At 40.2% G+C, this 22,500-nt stretch overlaps 1 protein-coding gene across 1 annotated transcript in view; it reads left to right on the top strand.

Annotated features, from left to right (window-relative positions):
* The window catches only part of LOC146592626 (dynein axonemal heavy chain 5-like), a 164,818-nt gene that overhangs the window by 124,771 nt on the left and 17,547 nt on the right, over positions 1–22,500 (top strand). Inside the window, exons 68-73 of the mRNA XM_085310691.1 lie at positions 587–858; positions 2,741–2,905; positions 7,249–7,516; positions 10,833–10,954; positions 12,130–12,474; positions 15,950–16,138. Coding sequence (XP_085166817.1) covers positions 587–858; positions 2,741–2,905; positions 7,249–7,516; positions 10,833–10,954; positions 12,130–12,474; positions 15,950–16,138 — 1,361 coding nt within the window. The remainder of the gene's footprint in view (positions 1–586; positions 859–2,740; positions 2,906–7,248; positions 7,517–10,832; positions 10,955–12,129; positions 12,475–15,949; positions 16,139–22,500) is intronic.

Here is a 22,500-nt window from a genome sequence, read left to right as displayed (position 1 = left end):
GACAATGAAAGTTTTAGTAAAGTTTATAAAGTTCTGATGGAGGTGAACCTCGCTGTCCCCAAGATAAGAGCTGCCCCTCATTGTACTTGCTATCCAAAGATCTCCGTTTGCTTTGCAAATACCAATTTAAAGTTCTTTTAGCTGTATTGAAGGTGCAAATGGTCATGATGCTGGCGTCATGGGTGGGCAAAGAGCCCCTTAAAATTATACAGTGCCGGAATGGAATGCACACCCATGTTCTTTCTCATTCTTATGTCTATGTGAAGAGAGATTGGTCTATCCATAGGTCCTTCCTACATCTGGAGAGAGGACTTGGTTTGAGCACCTTCTTAGGTAGGCAAATATTTTTCCAGCTGTACAGGTAAAGACAAAGAAGTACAAGAACTACTGTRTACAACTTTGAGTGGCTCGGAGGCCATTTCCTCAATCCATCTTTGTTAAATAATTCTTCCATGCAAATTCTCAGTCCCCATGTCCTGGTTTGCAAAGATTCTCACCCGCTAAACTATAGAAAGCAATATTTATGATTGCCTGTCATTTTTCTGTGTTAACTGTGATGATTTCTTTTATATTTTTCACCTTGCAGGAGGTGCCAATTTAGATCTGAATTCTGTGGAACCAAAACCAAAAAAGTGGATCCCTGATATGACATGGCTCAATCTTGTGCAATTATCTAGCTTGCACCCTTTTAATCAACTTCTGGTGCAGATTGTGAGGAATGAGAAGTCTTGGAAAGCTTGGTTTGATAAAGAAGCACCTGAAAGAGCTGTTATTCCTGATGGATATGACAGCTTACTGGACCAATTCCGTAAACTACTCCTTGTCCGTAGCTGGTGCCCTGCTCATACGATGGCGCAAGTAAGATGCACTTGCATGCAAGTTTTATACTSTGTGGCATCTCATGTAGAGCTATAGTGCCAAACTTACATTCTCTGACTTTGCTTTTATCATAATGTTTGTTGAAGATTGAGCTATTCTGAAAAATCAGAAAGATTTTTGGGGTCTTTCTRATGACTCTGTATGACAATTGTATAATTGTAATGATTTAGAAAGGGCATTACAAAACATGAAACAAATTGTGTTCTAGTTGTACCAGTCTTTTTCCTGTGTGTGGCGTTTCTACAGTGGCGTACTTAAACTTGTAAAGCACTTGCATTCTTCCAGAGAGTTAAAAGATTCATCCCAATTTCTTCACGTAAGAAGTTGAAAGAGACGAGATCATTTTGATCACAGATGTATTAAAATAGCATATGAACTGTTTGTTCACTTATTTGTCCCTCTATGCTGAGCAAGGAGTAATAAAAGAGGGTCTCATAGCAAATATCGTAAGAAACTCTAATAGGCTATCAGTTTCTCCACATTCTATGATATTTGGACTTTTTATATATATATGTATCTATCAGAAATGCATGAGACTGAACATTCTCTTTTCAATTTTCTCATGTCTTTAGCTGCATGGAAAAGCAGCACTTCTGATTTGCTTCCATAAATCCACCCTTACATGTTCTGATAGCGTCCATATGTATTTAGGGGGCACCATTTTCTCAAGGAGCTTTTCTTGAATAAGACTCCCTCCATCCTTTTTCCTTTTCCAGTCTTGAGCTGGCTAGTAGGAGAGGAGGATGGGATCTCTATCTGCCACAATTTTCACAGGCGGAAATAATAAAGTTGCTAGTGGGTCGTCCTCCAACACTTGCATTGTTCTACAGGACCATCTTTGAAAATGAATGCCTCTGAATAGTGGTTYTAACCACTAATTTTTGAGGAAAGATAGCTTTGTTTTTGCCATTATCTTCCTTATCTCTTGTTCCTCTATTGTGCTTCCCTAATGGTCACAAAATTTTACCCATCTGTACTAGGGCAGCGGTCACACTTTATGATGGAAAACTTACTTACTGATACATTTTTTCTGGAATTTGCCTCTTCCTCAGACCACTATCTTCTTGGGTGCTTCTATCCATATTACACTCTTCAGAATCTGTGCTAGTAGTTTACACAGTGGTAAAATCATGGCTACCAAAAAACTCTTTCATGTAGCAGGATGGCTTCAAAAGTCTTTATATGAAATGCCTGTGAGAAAAGGACATTAGAGGAATAGGCAAGGCCCAAACTTTTAAGGATACTGTCTGAGCTGTGTTCAGATTTTGCAGAAACAGACAGACAGACTAAGAGATTTAAACTGGATAACCACTGCACAAGAGAATTTGTTTTTGAAGTTCCAGCTGAAGAACTGGACATATAAAAGACCGCAACTAAGTCAGGTTAAAGATCTGTCTAATCTGGTATACTGTAAAGACTGTCAACAGTATGTACTAGGAGAGATAAGAAAGGGGCTAATATAGAGCCCCTTTCCCTTGGGTATCTACTAAGCTTCAGCAATCAGTAATTTAGGGGCAACATCTGGGCCATCAGCACAATCAACAATAGGTCAATTCTTCATGGATTTCTGTGGTTCTTTTTAAAAATCACCATTCAGCACCCAATAGGAACAATGTTCACAGGATGGCTGCTGTGTGAACAGAGTTCTTCCTTTCGTTTGTTTTAAATTTACTATCCAGAAATTTCAATGGTTGACTCCTGTCAGCAGAACTGTAACTTCTGTTATGTCTAAGTTGAAAATGGAAGTTTAAAAAGCTTTTCCTTCCAACAAAGGTAAATGTTGATAAATCCCATATCAGTGATTGCTCCTTAAAAAAAAAAAAAAAAAAAAGTATGTATTTGGGGATTTTTTTTCTTTTAGGCTCGATACTACATTGCAGAATCCCTTGGTGTGAAGTATGCAGAAGGATTTATTCTTGAAATGGAAGCAYTGTGGACAGAAAGTGACTGCCGAACACCTTTGATATGTTTTTTATCGATGGGCTCTGATCCCACTGAAAATATAGAACGGCTTGCAAAATCAAAGGTATCCAAAAGCTAATTTTACTAGAGCTAAGGAAAAAAACTAATTTAAAAAATGTAAAACTATTCCATTGAATTATAAATGGTACTTTCACATTTTTTGTATGTTCTAGTGGTGGTATTTGTATTCATACCAGCATTGTCTGGAAGTTAATTTTGGACTAGTAGCCAAAATGCATGTTCTGAGGAAATGGAAATGTTACATTCCTACTTTCCTCAGTTGTTTTATTCCAATGAGCTCTCTGTTTTTATGCAGCAGATTACAATTGTCCATCACTTAGCAAAAATACTTAGTGGTAAAAACAAAGCAATGCTTGTAATTTATGCTGTATATCCTTACAATAGAAGCTTACAATCAGTAATGACAATTACGTGCAGATAAAGAAAAATTATAAATTACARAACAGTTTAATGACAGTTTTACCAAAAACCTTGCAGGTGGGCATTTTGGGGACCTAGTCTTGCCTTTTGCAAGTAGAGGGTGTATGTGTACATGTATGAAGAGTTCTAATTCTATAATTACTTTTTTCTTTGTAGCAAAGGAAATCAGACCTCTTTATTTGTCTGACTGTGATACAGAATGTTTAAATTTAAGAATCCTCAAGTGAGTGTTTAACTTAGGAATTTAAGTCTGAAATTTTTGACATGATCTTTGTCCCAAAGATTGTGCAGCCAAATAGCCAGCCAATATACAGATGTTGAGAAGGAGGAAGGTAGCTGGGTAAGAATATTTATAGGCTAGAAATGTTCAATTTTTTGAATCCCTTTTCAAGTCAAGGTATACACATAAGCTGGTTGTAGTTGCATTCTGTCCTCATGGCCTGTGTTATGAACACAGATTTGAGTCTTGGATTTGTAGTGGTGTCTTCACTCACGTATTTGGCATTTAAGTGTTCATATTGAGTGAAGACCTCCTAGACAGGTACTTAACACTGTCTCCAGTAGAAGTTACAGTTCTGTAATCAATGAAGAGAAAGAATGGCTCCTTTAAGAGTAATTCAGAGGTCCAGATTGAAGCTTTAACTTTGACTTGCCCTCAGAAGCTGCGTATTTCTGTCCCTTTGGTCGTGTGGGCAGGTGAGCTCCATACAGTTGCTTGAAGTCAGACAGACACTTTGAGTCACTCCTGCAAGAGGGGAAGCAGAATGCTCTCCCATTCTGTTAAATCCTAGAAAATAGCCCTTAGCCAAAAGGGGAAAGTGCTGCTAGATGTAAGGTGCATTATAATTGTGGTTGCTAAAAAACAACAGTGTTTTGCTGTAATTTTGAAAGTATATTGCAGTAGGGAGTTTTTAAATGCCTTTGTGATTTAAGGAAAAGTGAAGACTAGTAGAAAGCGGGACTGAAAAAGATATCAGGAGATGGTCTTGTTTATTCCCATGTGGTTTATGACCAAGGCAAGGTCAGCTAGAGTAAGTCATTACTTAAAGTAGAATGTTCTACTTGTAGACTGTAAAGTTCCTCACCGCTTTCTTGAGTTAGGCTCTTATTCTACAGTATATAGAAAATTTTCAAATTTTCAAAAGCCATCCAAATTCTGGAAATCAAACTACAAACACAGATGTTTTTTAAAGTAAAATATATATTAACATAGTGGAAGCTGTGGACAGCTTGAGTCATTTTTTGGCTTTAGAAAAAGGTATCTAAAAATGATTTACAGTCTTCAGAACATTGACAAGGGGGTTTTGTGTTTTATTTTGCTAGTTTGGCAGCAAATTGTACTTATTTGGTTCCTGGCTTTCTCTAGAATTGGCTACATTTGTTTTGTTCCAGAATAAACCTTTGACTTGACAAAGGTTAGCTGTACCAAGGATCTGATCTTAGAATTTATGTCATTCTGTACCTCCAAAATAGCTTATTTCTTGTCCTTTTTTCCCCCTTTAAGATAGAAACCCTCCAAAAGACATGATGGGCTTATTTTTCAAAAGATGATTCCCTTTTACAAGCATGATCTATAGTTTTAAACCAGATTGTCAGTACTGATGGCAGTTCTAAGTATGGCATTAACAGCATAAATCAATTATCTGCAGTTGGAAGTGTTCACGTTTGTGACGATAAATACTTTTGCAGTGTCAATCTTTATTGTTTTATTTCCTTTTATTGCTTTTTTGCAAAATTTATTGTTACATTTTATTAGTCTCCCTCCAAAGAGTAAAAACATAGAAATGGAAACAATATCTGTGACTACTGTGCTATGTAACCTTCCTTATAAAACAACTAAACTCTGTTGTAAAACTAGTTGGATTTCAGTCCCATCTACTTTCACGCAAAGTGTGAGTGAAAATTAACCTTCTGAGTCAAAATGAAATACAATACGCCTAGTATCCTGACTTCATTAAAACCATAATATTTATTATCCTGCAGTCTGTTTTTCCTTTCATGGAGTGATGTACAAAATCTTCAACAGAACTCTCAGTGACATTGCAGTGACTAAAATTGTATTTTCATCTGCATGAGATGGTGCTTTAATATGGTACAGCTATATTGGTATAACTCATGACTGAGAGAAACATTCCATAGGCAAGTACTTTTGATAGAATTCTTTTAGGAGGAGTAAAATGAGGTCAACCTATGGTGAAAAATTATTTTTCCATGTTGTGTTGATGCYTTTATTAACCTTTAGTGGTTGCACATTTGAGAGATAACATTCCTAAGAAGAGCAAATTATGAACAGATACTTTGTTGGGGAATACCAAACCAGCTGAATGTTTATGTACTCTGAAGGGGTAGTCATAGTCTCTGACTGTAGGAGTGTTAGCTGGAGTCAGATATTTCTCCTTAGAAGAGGTACAGTTTTTACTCCCCGAGCACATGATGGACTTCACAGGTTTTTTAGCTTGCTTTCTTTTACCTACAGTTCCAGGTTTTAGTGGTCTGAGAGCAGGACTTAACTGCTTTCTGATCCTTGGTATTCTATTTTCTTTGAACTTTTTGCCAGGTTGTGCAGCAGCTGCATTTATACTGTTCAATAAAATCGCCTCAGGGCCTGTTTTCTGAGGCCAGATGACCAACCACAGCTTTTGCCCATATGCTTAAGCTCTCTCTTCTCCCAAAGTAGGATAGCCTCATCCACAGTTTTTGGAACTGGGTAACTTTCTTCCTCCGTTTTGGTCTTCAAGCAACCAAGAGTGTCAGCAGTGAGAGAACGAAAGATTAACTTCTGTAGCCGTCAACCAGCTGAAGCTAGGCCCAGGCTGACAAGTCTTTATGCAGCTCATGGCTCACAGCACAAGGGTACTCAGCTGTAGCTCTTGAGCAGGAAACTTTCCATGAAGTCTTTACATCAATTCTCTTGTCCTCAACTTCATGAGTATCTACAATATACATGGAATAATGTACTCAAATGAGTTTGACAATTCTGATTTTCCCTGTAGGATTCAGGTAGCCTCCCTAGGCCAAGCAACTGCTTATTTAACAGGAAGAACAACAGTAATAAAGAATGATAAGCAACAAGAAGTCTGCCTGTGCATTACTTACAGATTTTAATGGTCCTGATAGCAACCTGGTCAGCTAGGCTTTTGCAGATTCACCTGTGGGACTTGCATCTTCTGATTTTCTGGACTATAGTCTTTTTTCTCCCATGGCCTTCTAGAGAGAGCACTCTGTAAATTTCAAGTGTTTTTGTGTCTGCATTTGTGAGCATTGTCTTTTCTGGATCCAAAAGGCGTTTTGTAATGTAGAGCTAGAAGTGATCAAACTAGAATCCTCTGAATCAGTGGCTCCACTACTGCCCATTAAAGAGACAAGATGTTTGCTATGGAATGACTTAATGTGCACCAGTATTTCCTATTAATGTGCACCAGTATTTTAACGTGCACCTGTATTTTCCTTCCTTGTTCCACTGACAGTTCTCTATTAGATTAAATAAATATGTTCAGATAGTAAAAAGATGCTCAAATTAAGTTAAGTTTATTATATGCATGAATTATTACATGGAGCCTTCATATCTGGCCATCTCAAGACAGTCCATAGCATAGGAGAAAGAATACTCAGGCAGCGATGCTGCTGTGTGTAGGTACTATTTTATTTGGGGAAGCAGGAAAGGGGAGGGGAAGCTGGAATGGAGTCCAGCAAAAAGCTTCTCTTTCAGTTGTTGCATGCCATTAAGATTGGTAGACCCACAAAAAGAAAATTTTGTCCATTAGGTGTAGTTTTCTTTGAGCTAGTGAAGGTAAGAGCAGCACTGAGGTTTTTTTACTCACTCTCAGTTTTCATATAGTCAGTCGCCAGTGATGTTAGAGGATTTCTTTCTGTTGCTGTCACTACACATGGATGTATGGAAGTAATAAATCATGTGGCTAGTCATTCAAAAGAAATACAAGAAAACTCTYTAATTTTTCCTTCCAGAACATTCCCTGTCGTGCCATTTCAATGGGTCAGGGCCAAGGAGTCCATGCAAGACACTTACTAAATCAATGCATGCAAGACGGAGGATGGCTCCTTCTGCAGAACGGCCACCTTGGCTTGGAGTTTCTTAATGAATTGGTGGACACAGTCGCAAAAACAGAATCTATGAGTGAAAGTTTTAGGACCTGGATCACCACAGAGGCTGACCCAGAATTTCCTATTAACCTTTTACAATTGTCTGTGAAATTTACCAATGAACCGCCTCAAGGTAGAAGACCATGCTTTTGTGTTTTGGAGGGCTTTGTTTTTTTCTCCTGGATCAGTGTACTCTGGGGTGGTATTTTAATCTTTATTCTCTCTATTGAGAGAATACATCACTGTGTAAATCAATCTTGCAATGCAAAAATCCTTTACAAACTTAATGATGCTTTTGGGGAGAAGATGGACATGCTTCATTTTGTAATAGAAATTGATAATGGTTTTGTTGTTTGGGTAGACCCTGCAGAGAATATCATGTCAGTGGTCATTTCTTAAGTTTAGTACACTCCATCACTCTTTTCTTTCCATCCTGTTCACCTCACTAAACAATGCAGAGTGGGACTGATCCTGTGCTCTGCTGGGTAAATAAAAGAAGATACTCTTCTGAACATCCAACCTCAACCTCCCAAAGTGCAGTATATAGCTGAGGCTGTTGCTTCCTCTTATGTCATTTAGTACATCTGAGAAGGGTCTGACTCTTTGTAGTTGTCCCTCAAGCAGCTTTAAGCTGCTGCTGAATCATCTCTTAGCCTCTGTCATGGACAAGACAGAATAAATGACAACCAATAATGGATTTGCGTAATAAGGTTTATTTAAGAACGAATAAGATTAGATCTTTCATCCTACAGGATGTTTTTACTCACTCACTCATACTTCCTGTCCGCTGACCTCCCTTCCCATCAAGAAGATTGTTGCTGGCCTGGGAAGGTCAGGCAAAAAGTCATGTGGGTTTCATTCTGGGCTGCTGTGTGCTGTTACCAGTCCTAGGCATCACTGGCCTAGGTTCTTGGGTACCCTCTGGCATCTGTCTCCATGCATCTCCACCAGCCCCAGGATCTTTCCCCATTTCCAGGTTATTTCATCCAACCAGGAAGGTCATCTTCTTTTGGTTTTCTTAAACCTCTGGCTTTCCTAACATCAGTAGTCTATGTGTAGAAGCACAACTTGTGATCAGACTCCTCCGTCTGTATTAACTAGAGGATTCAGGACATGTCACTTTTTCCACCCTGTATTCAACTAGCAACTAGCAGGCTTGTGCCTGAAAGTTCAGAAGTTCCACTTCAGACATTTGCCCTCCCCACATACATACATACACAATTATCTTCTGCCTGTCAGTGTTCTCAATTTCATCTGTTTTTCCCCTACCACAGCCTCTTCTTTGCCAAACTAAACAAGCTTAGCCTTGACCTAGCCTTGCAAGTCACCTGCTCTCAGTTCTTGACCGCATTGATAGTCCTTCACTGAACCCTCTCCAATTTTCTGCTTACCTCCCTTGTGAGCAAAAAAAAATTGCATTAACGTTGTATGTGGACACTGTGTTTGAGTGGAAGCCTCATCAGTACTAAGTAAAAAAAGATGAGAATTTCCCTTGGTGTGTGCCAGCACAATCCTTTTAAAGTAGCCTACTATCTGGTTTGCCTTATAGGCAGTGAGAGTGCAATTTTGGCTTATAAGCAACCTGACATCAGACATAACTCTGAGGTTCTTTCCAGTAGGCCTGCARCCAGGCAGTCAGATCCCAGCTTGCACCAATGTGTGACATTATTTGCCCCAAGTGCAGAACTTTGCACTTCTTGTTGAAAAGTAATCTCTAACCTGTTACTCTGCTGACTGCCTCTCTCTTACCCTAACTGTACTGCTACCTAGAGACATAATTTATAGAAGTATGTTTATAAAAGCATCTTTCTATCCTGCCTTATATCTACTTGTTGTGTATGATGAGGAAAGACTACTTTTTATTTTGGGCTCCAGCAGGAAGAAATCCTTAAGCCTGACACTTACTCTGTCTTGCAAATCCCTCATCTTTAACTAGCTATTAACTTGTCCTTCGTTATATGTATATGGATTGCCACTGATTTCTGTTAATGAAGTCAGGAGGAGCTGACAATGTGTATCCAAGGTCAGATTTAATCCCTTGGTCATTTAAACCTCTTATTTCAATATTTGTCTTCCCTTGCATATTAGTAATCTTTCTAAAAATGGTTTGATCTGTGTGAGAAACATTCTGTTTCAGTGTATAGACTTATGCCAGATATATTCACTCTCAAGAGTAGTTCATTAAATTCTTGTTTTAAATTTCTTACTTGTTTCTCTTCTCCCTCACCCTTTTTTTCTTCAGTGCTCAGCATCTATTTGATTGCTACTGTAACCCTCTCTTTAGCACTCTTTGTACCTCATCAAGGGCATTTTATAAGCTAGAATGTAACTAATTTACAACTTGATTTTAATAATAAATATGTGATTTGGTAATGATTTAAATCAGGATAAAATACAAGCAGTTTCAGTGTTCTGATGCCATCCCCTCACATTGTCAGCAAAGTGATAAGCAACACACTGTTTGATTACTTCCTCTTGTTTTTGGAGGATTCTTAAGATACCTGTTTAATATTTTGGAAAGCTATTTGCTTGAATATTGTTCTACAGCCTAGAATTAGGAAAAAGGCAAAAATGTTTTTATTATTTCATAGAAAGTCATTTAGTACTTGTGACTTGGGCAGTCTATTCACTGCATTTGAAATCTGTGTTTTTAGACTTGCGTTAAGCTGATTAGATGGAGGATATTTTAAGTGGGGCATAGTGTGAGTAACTTACAGTCTGTGTTCTCTGGCAGAGAGACTATGCTTCAGTAGTGCTGCCAGAAAGCATCTAGAGGCAGAGGGGCTTATGTATTCCACAGAAGAAGGGACTAGGTCAGTCATATCTGCCTAAAGCCATTCCTGGGATATGGAACTTAAGTGCTCAAAAATATTTCCATAAGTATAACATATCCACCATGAATTTAGGCTCTCATCTTATCCACTTAGTGCCTATATGCCATTTGAAAAGCCACATACGTAATTCTGAGGTGCTAGTAAGCTATAGGAATGAAGTCTAAATTAAATTATCTTCAATAGAACAAAAATCTCATTTTATACATAAACATTGAAACAGAGTCTTGGTTGATCAATGATGTATTTCGTGTGACATTAAATGTCTTTTTGATTGTCATATGGTTGCTGAATAGTTACGATTAATTTCAGTTGTAATGGGTAACACTTAGAATATGATCAACTAAGTGTAATTCCTTCAAGATTCTTGAACTGTCAAGATTCCTGAGTAGTCTGGTTTGTCATCTTCTACCTGAAACAAAATGTAATTGACCTTTGCCTGGTATGATCAGCTGAACAGATTGTTGATTCAAAGGGATTATTTGTAGCTATAGATAAGGTGATAGAATAAATTGGAATAGCAAATTTTAATACAGAGTTCAATTTGCTAAAACAGAAGTTGAAATTATGGGTTCTATACATTCTTTGCTTTATTACTTTTTTATACTTATTTCCTAGGTGTGAAAGCTGGTTTAAAACGGACATACTCTGTTATTACTCAGGATCACCTAGAAGTGAGCAACATGCCGCAGTGGAAACCTTTGCTATATGCCATAGCATTTCTTCACACAACTGTTCAGGTTACAAATTATGTGTCTTATTCTTCTGTCATGAAGACATGTTTCATTTTTTAACACRTAGTGTTATTAAATACATTTATTAAAACACAGAGTTAGTAATTAAAAGCTATGTTTAATGTGAAGTCTGCATTCGGCAAATTGGTACAGATAAAATAAGAATGAATAAAATGCCTCTAATACTGCACTTATTTGCTTGTGTTGTTCTTGTTCCTCAAATAGGGGTAGTATTTCAGATGAAAAGAAGGTAGTCAGCTAATGATCAGTTAGCATACTCTTTTGTTAAAGTCCTTCAGCATGGCAGTGTGATCTGTCCTTCAGTTAATTGGATTGTACTACATTTTAAATCATGAAAACATGTTAAAGAAATTTACAGCTTAGATGGGAAAACCCTATTCTTATAACTGCTGCTTTCACAGTGAAGGGTAAGAGGTTGCGTATAAATCTTTGTTCACTGAAGTCTGTAGGAGGAAATTAAGGTAGAAGATGATTTTGGGGCTTACCTTGCAAGAGTTCCATTAAAGAAAGTGCATTATGGATTAACCACAACTTTTCATCTTTCTCTTGATGGATTTTCTGTATCTCTAGTTTATATTTGATGCCTACTTAACTTAACTCTGTGATTTCTACGTCCCAATACATTGTGGTGCAAATGGCAGCCTGTGGTAWGCCCATCATGTTTGGCCCATCATTTTTTTGCTGTGAAAATTAAGAATGTTAGTAGCAGACACTGCCCTACCATTCACATACTGCTTGCTGCATCTGTAGGTGGTTCAGTAAGAAGCAGCTTTTGCTTCTTCCACCTACACTACATAAGTCATTAGAGACATGAATGTAGCCAAGTCCATAGCAGGGCCACAAACTGCAGTCATGACTGATAAGTGTGGACATCCTTCCCTATCATAGTATCTTCACTTTTTGAAATTCAAAAACTACAGCTCTAGGTACACAGACATACTGCATTTAGGAAAGAGTTTTTTTTTTCCAATTAACTACTAGATAATTAATCATGAGTTCGACCTTGTGCGTAGTAAGTGAGGAACCATTTTTTTTTAAGTTGGTAGAATACAGCCCAGCTGGACTAGTGTTTTTAGTATATTTCATGTACTCTTCTGCACTTAAWTTTTTTTTTCACAATTATTACTAGTGTTTCACCTTTAAAACTGTCTATCTTGCAGGAAAGACGAAAATTTGGCCCACTGGGCTGGAATATTCCTTATGAATTTAATCAAGCAGACTTTGCAGCCAGCATGCAATTTATTCAGAATCATTTGGATGACGTGGACAAGCGTGGAGTGAACTGGAGCTGTGTTCACTACATGCTTGGAGAAGTACAGTACGGTGGCCGTGTAACTGATGACCTTGACAAAGCACTACTGAATACATTTACAAGAGTGTGGTTTGGAGAGCATATGTTCAGTGAGAAGTTTTGTTTCTACAATGGTTATGTTATTCCAAAAGGAAAAACAATTGAAGACTATCTCCAGTACATAGAACAGTTGCCAGTGGTTGATACACCTGAGGTAAAAATATTAAAGTGTTAAAGGGAGTTTTTGTCAGAGAAATCATTTGATCAGGTATATTTTCAGAGCCATGCATGTATGGGATTGACCTGATATGAGAACTGAGAAATAATGAAAATTAAAAAGCCATATAATCTCCTTTTAAAAGTTATAACTAGCAGATTATTCCATCTTGAGGACAGGAACAGAACTGGATGCTGCAAAGAACTGATAGGGTGGGGTGCTGGGCATCTCATGGCTGCCACCACTTTTACATGGTGCAGTCCATGTATACTGCAGCAATCCTATTAACTGGAGGATTGCAACTTCTTGCTCCCTCTAATACAACCACACTTGATGAAGTTAGTTAAAACAGAAACAGAAATGAATGCTCTGGGTTTCATTTTCATTGCTACTTTTAGGGGTAAGTTCTACTGAAATTAAGGAGGAGAGAAAGAAATAAAATGATTTTGTGTTGCTGATAACATCTGCTCTTTAAGATGGAAGAAGATTGCATGCTTATAAATCAAACTTGTAAAGTTTTGAATCTCTGAAGGTGGTATAAGCAGAATGCAAGGATATGCAAGCTGGCAAAAGCACATCTTTCCTGAGGGTAAATGCAGCCCTGGTAATGAACCACTGGGATTCATCTGAGCCCAACTCATGAAGAGATTCATATCTGTATATGACCCCTGGCTTTTTATCAGATTTCAGGTGCTGCTTTCATGGATCTGCTTTTCCAAACACTTTGCAATCTGTCTCACAATGCTGTAATGTATTTTCTAAGTATTTTGATGCCAGAAAAAATCTGTATGTATACTTTGATGTAGGGGAATTTTACCTTTGGCTTTTATGTTAATAGAATCAAGCCCTAAGAATGCAAATTGTCACAGGTTAGGTAGAAAGTGACATCTTTCCTCTGTCATTCCAAAATCTCTCAGAATTTCTCTTGGAAATCCCTGATCTTTTAAGCTTCCAGTCTTCCTTGTTCTACAAAGGATATTGTGCTAGTCAAAACAGTGACTAGCAGAGTCTTTATTTCTGCCCTTTTCCATTTTTGGTTGAGAAAAACAAAATGAATAAGTCTGATTGCTGCTTCAGTGATCCTTTGATGACATTTTAACCTCTTACCAAAAAAAAGAACAAAAAAACCCCCAAAAACAAAAAAAAAAACACTGACTGTTGAACGGGGCTATTTGTTATAGAAAATTATGCTCCTCAGCCACCATAACAGAGTCCAACCCTAGGTTCTCACTGAGACAGAAGTTTGAAGCCAAATAGAGATAAAATAAATGTAATGGCACATGTGCCATTACAGCTCGAGTTGTGTGTCTCCGAAGAGGGACCTCAAACAAATAAATTCCTGGGCAGTTATACACTTACATGTCCCTCACGTGATGTAAATTGTAAATTTTGTACAGGTTTTTACACCAATTGTAAAATTTAGGTCTGGGGGTCTTCTTGTGTTTCATAGGGTCCCTTCATTGTCTCCAGGCAGACTGTTTCTTCTGTTGTCTCTGCAGCTGCAGCTTCCATTGTCAGTTGTGACTTCCTCGTCCTTCCAGCCTGAACCAGCTCTGGGGCTTGCTTTTACTTCTCTAGATGAAAGTTCACAGCTTGCAGCCTAAGGCTTCAGCACATTTAGCTTCTAATGCTAAGCGAGTTGCGATAAGCAATTAACTCTAGACAGCTTCAGTCCAATATTCAACACTATTGAACTCAGCAATCCCTTTGGTTTGGGGTATAGAGCTTTAGCAGTTGGTTTTGAGGATTCCTCAGCCTAAAAGAAATATAAAAGACAGAATCCATCATCACCCCTTTTAATCAAAATTCCCAGAGAAGTTGAATCACAAGGAATGATAAATTAGGATGCTTGATTAATTTACAGGAAATTCAGGGTACCGGTCCAGGGCTTTATTATCCTGCTTTATTTGTTCTTATTCCTTCATACATCTTTTATATAAGCACATAGGACCTGAGTTGTTTCCCATGTTCTTGTCTTTACCAATGTTACTCCAATTATGTAGTCTTTGGTTTAGTGTTATAATTTACATTCACAGTAGCAAATATTTTTCTTGTTTCTAACTTGGATTATAGCATTGCCACAAAAATCTAATATAGCAAAAACAAACAAACAAAAATACCCTGAGTCTGCAAAAGCAGTAAATAGCATATCTTCAAATGCTAATTTCATTCCATGATGATTGAATATGAGTGTAATAAGGTGGATTGATACTTTCACATTTTACAGCTCTAAATATGCAGGTTGAATTAACTGTATGCATGTTTTCTGTAAGATGTGTATTAAATTCTACTTGGAACCTAATTCCATGTGAATTATTGTCATCCTTTCTCTCACAGACAGAATTAAGTCTGTAAGATATTGTGGTGTTGTCAGGGTCAGATCCACAGATTGTTTAAATCAGCGCAGCTTTTCTAGCTTTGATACAGTTGCAGCCATTTACATCCGTTGGCTTTAAGTTTCTAGATTTGCAAGCATAAGAAAATTACAGATGACCCTTTTTTAGTCTTTCCTCAGAATCTGTTAATAATGTCTATTAAAATTATCTTCTTAGAATAAAGCCATTCTGATGTAAGATGTGAAAATAGGAAACAGGAGAAACAGAAGATAGCTTGGCTTAAGAGTTCAGTTCTGAATCAGTGGTTAAAAGGTCGTTAGAGATACTTAATAGTTCTTATTTAGTGAGGGCTGGTGAAATAAGTCACAGTCCAATTCCTCCTGGAGAGGAATTGCTGATGACCTGATAATTGTAGACTTACTGATATTTCAACAGAGATTTCTGAAATAGCTATTATCATTCAAACAAAGGGCAGGTTTACTGTAATGTGGTGCAAGTTGTATCTTAAGTAAAATAATTGCATTTCAGAGGAAGAGAAAGTAAGGAGGAGGGGGAGACTGAAAACAGCTAAAACAAAATATACCGAATGTGTCTCATAAAATCTCTTAGGTACTTTGTGTATGGACAGTGCTAGTTTTATTCATTGTGCTCCATGTCTTAGGTTTTGTTATACTCAAATCTCTCAGGCTTCTATTAGAAATAGCACTTGATCTGATTGCTAGGGGTATCTATGTGGGGTGGTTCAGTAGTAGGTGGTGAGGGGTAAGTGTCCACATTCAACGTTTCAGGCAAACTCTAGTCTGAGTGGAATCAGTCAGTTTGTGTACTCTGCTACCACTCCACAGTATGGACCAAAGCCTGATAATTGAAGATAAGCAGAAGAGCAATTCAAAAATACACTCCTTATCTGAACAAAAATGCTGATGCAGATGCAGCCTTTGTTAATGTTTTTGTGTAACTTGGGCTTGGTACTTAACCAATAAAATGGGTGTACTTCCACTGACCTATTCACATCTGTTGTTTCATAAGCTGAGGATTTTCTTCTGTTTCTTCTGTTCTTATTTATTTTCATGAGTTCTTTCACTGGTATATTTTTAGAAGGAAAAYTGCATTTTTTTCTATTTTTATCCTTTAAGGTATTTGGACTTCATCCTAATGCAGATATCACTTATCAGACTAACATGGCTAACAAGACATTAAGTACAATACTGAGCATCCAGCCCAAAGATGGTAACASTGGAGGAGGGGAAACCCGAGAAGCAAAGGTGCAGCGTCTTGCTGATGAGATGCTGGAGAAGTTACCTCCAGATTACATCCCACATGAGGTATATGCTGCTGTGTAAATACAGATGTTTTAGGTAGCTATGCAGGAGTATTTGATTGTGCCTTATTTAATCTAGTTGCTGTGTGTTTTAAAAAACTCTTAAAATGATTCATAGTGTTTTAGAAGTCTGTTTTGATTTGTCATCTAAAATATCGTACATTAGAAATGTATATTGCAAAAGCTTAATGAGTCACCTGAGGAGGACATCAGTGCTTCTTTTTAAAGGATCAGTGATCTTATAATAGATGCAAAATTTGCTAGTCTTTTCTTACATTTTCAGTTAATAATCTCACTAAATGGAAAAATCCACAAAACAGCACTGTTTTTATAAGTATAGATCTGATGTCTTACCATGCGTTTCATGAACAGTAGTTGTTGAAAATCTCTCATAGTATTTCCACACTTTTATTATTTACAACTTTTTTTATGCTGATTATGCTTTTTTCCTGCTTGTAATCCATGCTCCTTGTAGAGTGTCCAGTAAGCAGTTTTACTGTTGTCMTGTTTATTTCATTTTCTTCTCTGACCAACTTAGAATATCTGCTTAATATACGACCAATGATTTTGGGGCCTTGGCAATTCTTCCTCAATTCTGTTATATTATTCATCTGAGTTTTAAAGTCTTCTATAAATAGCCTCTTCTGTATAGTCATATTTCATCTCAAAACAACTCTTTTCAGTTCTATCTTGGCAAGCCACTTTACAATTTGCAAATTTCCTTTCATGAGATTTCATAAAGAGCCTTTTCCATGTTGTTACTTTTCCATCCATTCCTGCCTGTATTTCTCTTTTAGCCACCCATCTATTGACTTGCTCCCAGTGGGAATATATTAATCGGTTATTTGCAGAACTTGGTTTCACAGAATCGGTAAGGTTGGAAGGAACCTCTGGAGATCATCTAGTTCAACCTCCCTGCTCAATCAGCATCACCTACAGCATGTTAGATAGGATCGTGTCCAGGCGGGCCTTGAATATCTCCAGAGAAGGAGACTCCACAACCTCTGTGGGCAACCTGTTCCAGTGCTCTGTCACTCCCATAGGAAAGAAGTTCTTCCGTATATTTAGGCTTAACTTCCTGCTTTTAATTTTGTGCCTGTTGCCTCTTGTCCTGTTGCCTGGCACCACTGAAAAGAGTCCAGCCCCATCTTTTTGACACCCTCCCTCCAGAGGCATTGATAAGCTGCCCCCCCAGTCTTCTCTTCCCCGGCCTAAACAGGCCCAGCTCTCGCAGCCGTTCCTCAGAGGGCAGATGCTCCAGTCCTCCGATCACCTTTGTAGCCCCACACTGGACTCTCTCCAGAAGCTCCATGTCTCTCTTGTGCTAGGGAGCCCAGAACAGGACACCGTACTTGAGATGAGGCTTCACCAGGGCTCAGGTGAGGGGCACGATCACCTCCCTCGACCTGCTGGCAACACTCTTCCTAATGCACCCAAGGATAGCATTGGCCTTCCTGGACACAAGGGCACATTGCTGGCTCATAGTCAACTTGTTATCCACCAGCATTCGCAGGTCCTTCTCTGCAGAGCTGCTCTCCAGAAGGTCAACCCCCAGCTTGTACTGGTGCCTAGGGTTATTTTTCCCTACGTGCARGACTCTGCACTTGCCCTTGTTGAACCTCATGAGGTTCCTCTCCACCCAGCTCTCCAGCCTGTCCAGGTCTGTCTCTCTGAATGGCAGCACAGCCCTCAGGTGTGTCAGCCGCTCCTCCCAGCTTAGTATCATCAGCAAACTTGCTGAGGAGGCACTCTGTCCCTTCATTCAGGTCATTGATGAAAACGTTGAACAGGATTGGACCCAGTACTGAGCCCTGGGGGACGCCACTAGCTACAGGCCTCCAACTAGACTCTACACCACTGATGACAACCTCTGCCTTTCAGCCAGTTCTCAATCAACCTCACAGTCCACTTGTCTAACCCACATTTCCTGAGCTGATCTAGGAGAATGTTATGGGAGAGAGTGTCAAAAGCCTCGCTGAAGTCAAGGTACACAACGTCCACTGCTCYCCCCTCATCTCCCCAGCCAGTCATTCCATCACAGAAGGCTATCAGATTGGTTAAGCAGGATTTCCCCTTGGTGAATGCATGCTGACTCCTCCTAATCACCTTCTTTTCTTCCCTGTGCCTGGAGATGACTTCCAGAATGAGTTATTCCATTCAGCTATTCCACCTCCTTTCCAGGGATGGAGGTGAGGCTGACTGGCCTGTAGTTGCCTGGGTCCTCCATCTTGCCCTTTTTGAAGACTGGAGTGACATTGACTTTCTTCCAGTCCTCAGGCACCTCTCCAGTTCTCCACAATCTTTTAAAGATGATGGAGCATGGCATGGCAACAACATCCGCCAGTTCCCTTAGTACTCGTGGGTGCGTCCCATCCAGGCCTATGGATTTGTGGCTGTCAGGCTTGCCCAGAAGACCTCTAATCCTATCCTCCTCAACCAAAGGAAAGTCTTCCTTTCTCCACACTTTCTCCCTTCCCTACAGGCTCTGGGATTCTTGAGGGCTGCCCTTAGCAGTGAAGACTGAAGCAAAGAAGGCATTCAGTAATTCTGCCTTCTCTGTATCCTTTGTCACCAGGGCCCCYGCCCCATTCAGTWGCGGGCTCACATTTTCTCCAGTCCTCCTCTTGCTGCTGATGTATTTGAAGAAGCCCTTCCTGTTGTCCTTGACATCCCCTGCCAGACTCAATTCCAACTGGGTCTTAGCCTTCCTTATCACATCTCTGCATACTCTGACTGCATTCCTGTAATTCTCCCAAATATCGTATCCGCTCTTCCACATTCTGTGTACTTTCCTTTTCTGCTGGAGTCTTGCCAGGAGCTCCTTRCTCATCCATGCAGGTCTCCTGCCCCCTCTGCTKGACTTCTTTCTCCTTGGGATGCACTGCTCTTGAGCTTGGAGGAAGTGATGTTTGAATACTAGCCAGCTCTCTTGCACCCCTCTTCCTTCTACGGCCTTAACCCATGGGAATCCTCCAGGTACGTTTCTGAAGAGGCCAAAGTCMGCTCTCCTGAAGTCCAGGRTTGCAATCCTGCTTATTGCTTTGCTTCCTCCATGCAGGATCCTGAACTCYACCGTCTCAAGGTCATTGCAGCCAAGGCTGCCCCCAACCTTCACATCTCCTGCCAGTCCTTCTCTGTTGGTTAGGACAAGGTCCAGCAGGACACCTTTCCTTGTAGGCTCCTCCACCATTTGTGACAAGAAGTTATCATCGATGCACTGCAGGAGCCTTATGAACTGTCTGTGCCTTGCTGTCTTGTCCTTCCAGCAGATACTAGGGTGGTTGAAGTCTCCCATGGGATCCAGGGCCTGTGATTTGGAGGCTACTTCCAGCTGTCTGTAGAAGGACTCATCGACTTCCTCTTCCTGGTCAGGTGGCCTGTAGTAGACACCCACAACAGTGTCTCTCATGTTTGCCTACCCTTTGATCTTTACCCATAATCTCTCAACTGCCTCCTCCTCCCCGCCTAGGCAGAGCTCGATGCATTCCTGTTGCTCTCTCACATAAAGAGCAACTCCACTGCCTTGCCTTCCTGACCTGTATTTCCTAAAAAGCACATAGTCATCCATAACAGCACTCCAGTCATGTGAACTATCCCACCATGTCTCTGTGATTGCAATGAGATCATGGCCCTGTGACCACACACAGATCTCCAGTTCCTCCTGTTTATTCGCTGTGCTGCATGCATTGGTGTACAGGCATTTTGGAGAGGTAGTCATGCCTGCAGGTTTCCCAGGAAGGGGGAAGGGTGTAAGGGGGGTCCCCCCCCCATAGCCATGTCTCATATACACATCCCCAGCTGCATACACCTGCTGGAGGCCTCCCAACTTGAGCTGTGTTTTAATGACTACCCTCTCTCTATAAGTCCCCCCTTCCTCCTTCCTAYGTAGTTTAAAGCCCTCTTTACCAGTCTGGGCAACCTGTTGGCAGGAAAGACACACGTGCCCCTCTTAGTGAGGTGGATCCTATCTCTTCCCATCAGCTGTTGATCTGCAAACAGTGTCCCATGATCATAGAAACCAAAACCCTGTTGCCAGCTCCAGTGGCGCAACCAGTTGTTAACTTGGATAATTCATCTACTCCTCCTCCCATCCTTCCCCCTCATTGGCAGGACTGAGGAGAAGGTCACCAGGGCTCCCAGCCCCTTTACCACCATGCCCAGGGCTCTGAAATCCAGTTTGCTTCCAATTTGCTGTCGATATCATTAGCACCGATGTAGGAGAGCAGTAGAGGGTAGTAGTCTGATGTGYGGACAAGCCCTGGCAGCCTTTTAGTGACATCTCATATCCGAGCCCCTGGCAGGCAGCAAATTCTCTAGACAAGAGATCAGGTCAGCTGATAGGTGCCTCCATCCCCTGCAGCATGGAGTCACCCACAACAACAGCTCATCACTGTATCCATACTATGTGATACTTGGTGGGAATGATCAGTGTTGTAACTTTTTGTATCTGTACTACCTGATACTTGGTGAGAATGGTCTAGTGTTGTAACTTTTTAGTGCCTAGAACAATACCACTGTGTTAAGCGGAATACAAATAAGTAACTAACAAGGTCTTGGAAATCTGTGAGAAGGAACAGCGGTTGGTTACATATAGACTCTGTGGCTTCCAGCCACATAATAACCATGAGAAGCAGTCAACATGAAGGTCAGAAGTTGAAGAGTAATGTAATAGTGGCCCCCAAAGTCAAATGTGGCCCCCGAAATAAGTCTGCACGCGTGCGCAGTATCACAGCCCGGTTATGCAGCCAGGGCGGAGTTGGGCTAGACTCCCTGCACTTGCTGGCCCCATGTGCCGGGACTCCTGCCTACTGCAAATAATCATAAATACCGGAGTTTTTCCGAAGGAGAGGGAGGCTGCTACACAACAGAGGACCACGTTGCCTCCTCGGGGACAGCTGAAAAGATTGTGCCTGCCGACTCTCTCTCTCATCATGCAGATGATCAGGACAAGCATTGGAGTGGTCCTTCTCGAGATTACCATTGGGTCAGTCTGTTTGTAAGTATCTACTAATAAACTGCTTGCTACTGAACAGTGTTTGTGCCTGTGTGTGAGACAGAGTTTGTGCTGGCTTGCCAAAATGGACGTTTGGCCCCCGGGAACCTAACTAGAACAGTCACCTTTTCTGTTTGTGCAAGGCACAGGGTCTGATGGCCTTGTTGCTTCCCTTGAAGTCAGGTCCAGGTCCTCGTCATTCTGGAGGGCACTAAATCAATTGTTCAACTGTAAGTCCAAGTCTTCAGGAGGACAAGGGGCCTTTCTCCTTCTGTATAAAGCTACTAGTTTCCAGTCTTCTTCTCCAGTGCTGTGCTGTACAATTTCACTCTGCACAGAGCCTTCCAGCAACTCCCTTGCTGCAGGGGATTGGGACTCCTGAAGCAGTGTGGTCTCCAAGAATGCCCTGTCTATCTCCTGCTCACTTTCTCAGATGCTTTGCAGTCTGCTGACTTCATCCCTCAACACCTTAATGTGACGACACAACTCATCAGCAGCAGCACACCTCTTGCAGGAAGTCTGACTATCAGCCCCAAGCACTCCCTGCAGCCTGAGACCTGTARAGCCGCATCTGCTGTCAGAGGGTCTGTCTGGGTGTAAGGATGTAAGTTAGTTTCATTGCCTTATCAATAACTGTAGACACAACTTCCTCCTGGTGACTTCCAATAAGGCAATTTTCTCAGACCATATACATCTTGATCAGTGATCTGTGCTTCTCTTTGATTAATCATACCACTTCATTTATATTCAATTTCTTCATGTATCATGATAGTCATACCTTTGTTCTGAGTGTCTAAAGAATATAATCTGCTCATTTTCTAACGATTTTTACAGTAATATGTTCCTCTGCATGTCTCCTTGGTTGTGTCAGCTGCTTCAGGTTATACTTCTGCAGTGCTATGAGATTTGGCATTATTTCCAGCAGTTCATTCATCTGTTTCTTCAATGTGGTCTTCTTCATTTTGCCCAAGGGAAAATTTCTTTCATTCTCGTGATCTTAAAACTAATTTGGATCTTTACGAATGCTTCTTTTAGTAGGGGGAATTTCCATTCTCTCCCAATAGTGCCTAGTTCTGCCACATTGCTACATTTTTTTTTTAGTGCCAGGAGTGTGGTTATTTCTTTACACATTAAAAACAAAATCTGTATCAGATATGCTTCTCATCTAAGTTGAAGCCTACTAGAAAGGGTGGAGAGGACCGGAGTAAGCTGGAAAGAAAGCTGAGTTTGGTAATGGCATTTGCATAAGCTGACAAAAAGAGAATGCTAAAACACCATAAAAAAAAAAAAAAAAAAAAAAATCAATTTAACAGCCAGTGCTGCTAACATAAACGACAAAATCCTTGCTGGCTTACAATAGAAACAACTTCTTC

Source organism: Rhea americana, unplaced genomic scaffold (assembly GCF_003343005.1).
Source record: "Rhea americana isolate MKP2758 unplaced genomic scaffold, rheAme1 scaffold_323, whole genome shotgun sequence".
NCBI lineage: Eukaryota > Metazoa > Chordata > Aves > Rheiformes > Rheidae > Rhea > Rhea americana.
The sequence above is the reverse complement of the archived record's forward strand: the minus strand, read 5'-3'. Positions and strand labels throughout refer to the sequence as shown.